This window comes from Ictidomys tridecemlineatus, chromosome 15, assembly GCF_052094955.1.
Source record: "Ictidomys tridecemlineatus isolate mIctTri1 chromosome 15, mIctTri1.hap1, whole genome shotgun sequence".
Classification (NCBI taxonomy): Eukaryota; Metazoa; Chordata; class Mammalia; order Rodentia; family Sciuridae; genus Ictidomys; species Ictidomys tridecemlineatus.
The window spans coordinates 4784403-4787247 of NC_135491.1; the positions used below are offsets into that span (position 1 = coordinate 4784403).

General features: G+C 41.9%; 1 protein-coding gene across 1 annotated transcript; it reads right to left on the reverse strand.

The window, feature by feature from the left end:
- Nucleotides 1–601: 601 nt before the first annotated feature.
- Nucleotides 602–1612, reverse strand: LOC144371115 (vomeronasal type-1 receptor 4-like). The gene has a single exon (XM_078033324.1). It carries the CDS (start codon nt 1610–1612, stop codon nt 602–604), a length of 1011 nt encoding a protein of 336 aa, XP_077889450.1.
- Between the last annotated feature and the right edge of the window lie 1233 nt (nt 1613–2845).

Sequence of the window (2845 nt, forward strand, 5' to 3'; positions counted from 1 at the left end):
CCTTTCCTGATGAGACAGCCCATCCATGTGGGGGTGTGCCTGACCACTGACCCCGGGGACCCAATCACTGACCCTGACCTTGGAGTGCAGCCCCCCCTCAACCTTCATTGGATGGAATTCTCCCCTGAACCTCTTGTTCCCCAATAAAAGGCTACTCCAGGCGTGTTCGCTCTCTCTCTCTCCTGCTAGCCCTGCTGGGCAGCTTAGAGGACCGAACCAGAGAGGGGAACCATCTCAGACCTAGCAATAGAAATAAGGTAATTGAGTCTGTGTTTTTATTTTGATCTCTTCTAACTAACTTTATGCCTAGAACCTCATTAATGAAACCACTGCACAGGCCACATGGTAGAGTATATGATATCTAAAATTTATATTTGTTACATCTTCTTTTCCCAAATATTGTTGGATGGACAATAAAACCAAACCTAAGTGATATACATGTGCACCTACTCAGGTACACACATACACACAAATGGACACAATATAATAAATAAGTCTAGGTGTGTTGATTGTCATTCTTGGAGATATTACTGTATCACTCTTCTTTCAATTTGAAAGTAAAAATGGAGAAACATGTAAGAATTGTGCAAAAGCCTACAATTTACACGTTCCTTCTGACATTGGGTATTTTCCTATTACTTATTCCAGAGAGACTGAGCCTGGATGCACTGGAGTCCCTGCTCATGAGCAGAAAGGGGCTGAGAGCTGGGAAACTCCCAGAAACTATTGCACCCATCTTTACCAGCAGCCAGTGGGGATTATAAATAATAGTCACACAAACGTGAAAGATGCAGGAAAGTGTGTAAAAAGACACAAAAGTGCTCACCAAAAGAAGGATGGTTTGGGTGGCTCTGGACTCAGGGGAGGACCTGAGGGAGCTGGTCTTATGAACATACTGCATTCTCTGCTTGTGCCTGTGCAGGATGAGCACCATGGAGCTGCTGGCCCAGAGCATGAGCCCCAAACAAAGGGCATCAGAGAATGTTATCAATGTTGCATAGAGTGATTGTAAGGTTGTGTCAAGACGAACAGAAGAGCAGTACCCATAATCTTTCATGCTTGTGATATTATTGTTGCTCCTTTTTCCAGTCATATGTGAAATAATCATAATATTTACAAGCAGGTACAGAATCCAGATCAGGTATATTGAGAAACCAATGTATTTGGGAGCTTTCACTTTAAGCTCTGAACAGCTGGAATTCTCAGGACTAATCTTAATGGCCTGGAAGACACTCAGGAGGCAGGTGCTGCCAATAGACACACCTCTGCCCACTCTGTGAAGATAGAGAAGCAGCTGGCATCCAAAATCACTGAGGAAATCTTTCACTCCAAAAGCTTCCACTGTCTGGGGAACTCCTCTACACAGGAGGGCTAACAAGTTGGCCACAATCAAGTGCTGAAGAATCAAGTCTGTGTGTCTTACCTTGAACCCTATGAGGTAATGGACCAGGTAATGGAGAAGAAGGGAGGAATTGCCCAGAGCTCCAACCACAGTCTGTGACAAGAAGATGATACCAACAACCACATCACTAGCTGCCAACCTTCCAGTTCTCTGCTGTGCCAGCCAGTGGGTCTGGCAGGAAACAGAAGGACTGGACTGCACATGTCCCATCAACCAAAACCCAGTATTGTACACTCTTCAGAGTTACCACTCTGAAAATTTACAAAAGCTCTTATTTCACTAGCAGGTTTTTATGAGGTTGGTATGGATAGTCAATTCATGAAGTATGTGTAAATCCCTGTTGTGAATGCAGCACATGGTGATTCATGACATGAGCCAGGTGCTGAGGTGACTTTTCTGATGACCAGGAGAACTTGTGCACACAGATATTAAGTCTATGTCAAGGTTCACACTCCAGTCAGGTACAGAGGGGCCTTGAACCTGGCTGACTGTTTACAGAGAGCACAGCAAGAACCATCAAGCTTCCCTGAAGGTCGTGAGCAGGTTCTTCTATCAATCCACCTCATATTTTCTTCCATTTGTCTATATTTATATTGTCTTCAAAACTAGAGGTATCTTAGACAATTCATTGTAAAATGTTCCCATTTACTCTGAAATATTAATTCTATGTGCAAGCTCACTTATGAAGGAACATTTAGATATTGACTTTAATGACTCCAGATGCACTGAGGGAACCACAGCCCTTCAGGCACCTGTGCCATGGTTAGTCCCATGCAGGGAGGCAGGACTGACTCCACATCAGGACAGCTCCCTATGACTCATATGGTGAATTGTTAGGAACACAAGCTCAAGGGCCCTATCTCAGGAATTTTGTCAATTCCCAGATCTTCTCCTAAGTCTTGGGATACTAAGAAATAATACATAATTAAAGAGTATAGTGTTGAAAAAATGATTCACATTTTAGAAGACTCAGATATGTGTTAATCAATACCTAAGGAAAAAATGTATCAGAAAAACAATGTTAGTGAATGATATTACAATAGGAGCCATCCATGACATATGGTATGTGTTAGTATTTAAAACTTGAAATACTAGAATATTTGCCTTCATTGGAATGCATATATTTAACAAAATTTATGGGGTTAAAAAAATTATGTCCATTTGTTACTTAACAGATGGTGAAGAGCTTTCCTATGTCCCCTGCACATTCATACCCGGCTCCACTATCAGATTCCTATGCCAAATGGTACATTCACTACAATGAGAAAATATTCCACCTGAAAAAAATATAAATCTCTTACAGATGGTAATAGAATTCTGTAATAACCTTGTCCACAATTTCCATACATGTTCCTTTCCATAATACAGAAAAATGGCCTCACTATCCATGAATTGTGAGGCTTTCAGGATTGCTACAATTACTCTCTCTGTTGGCTGCACCAC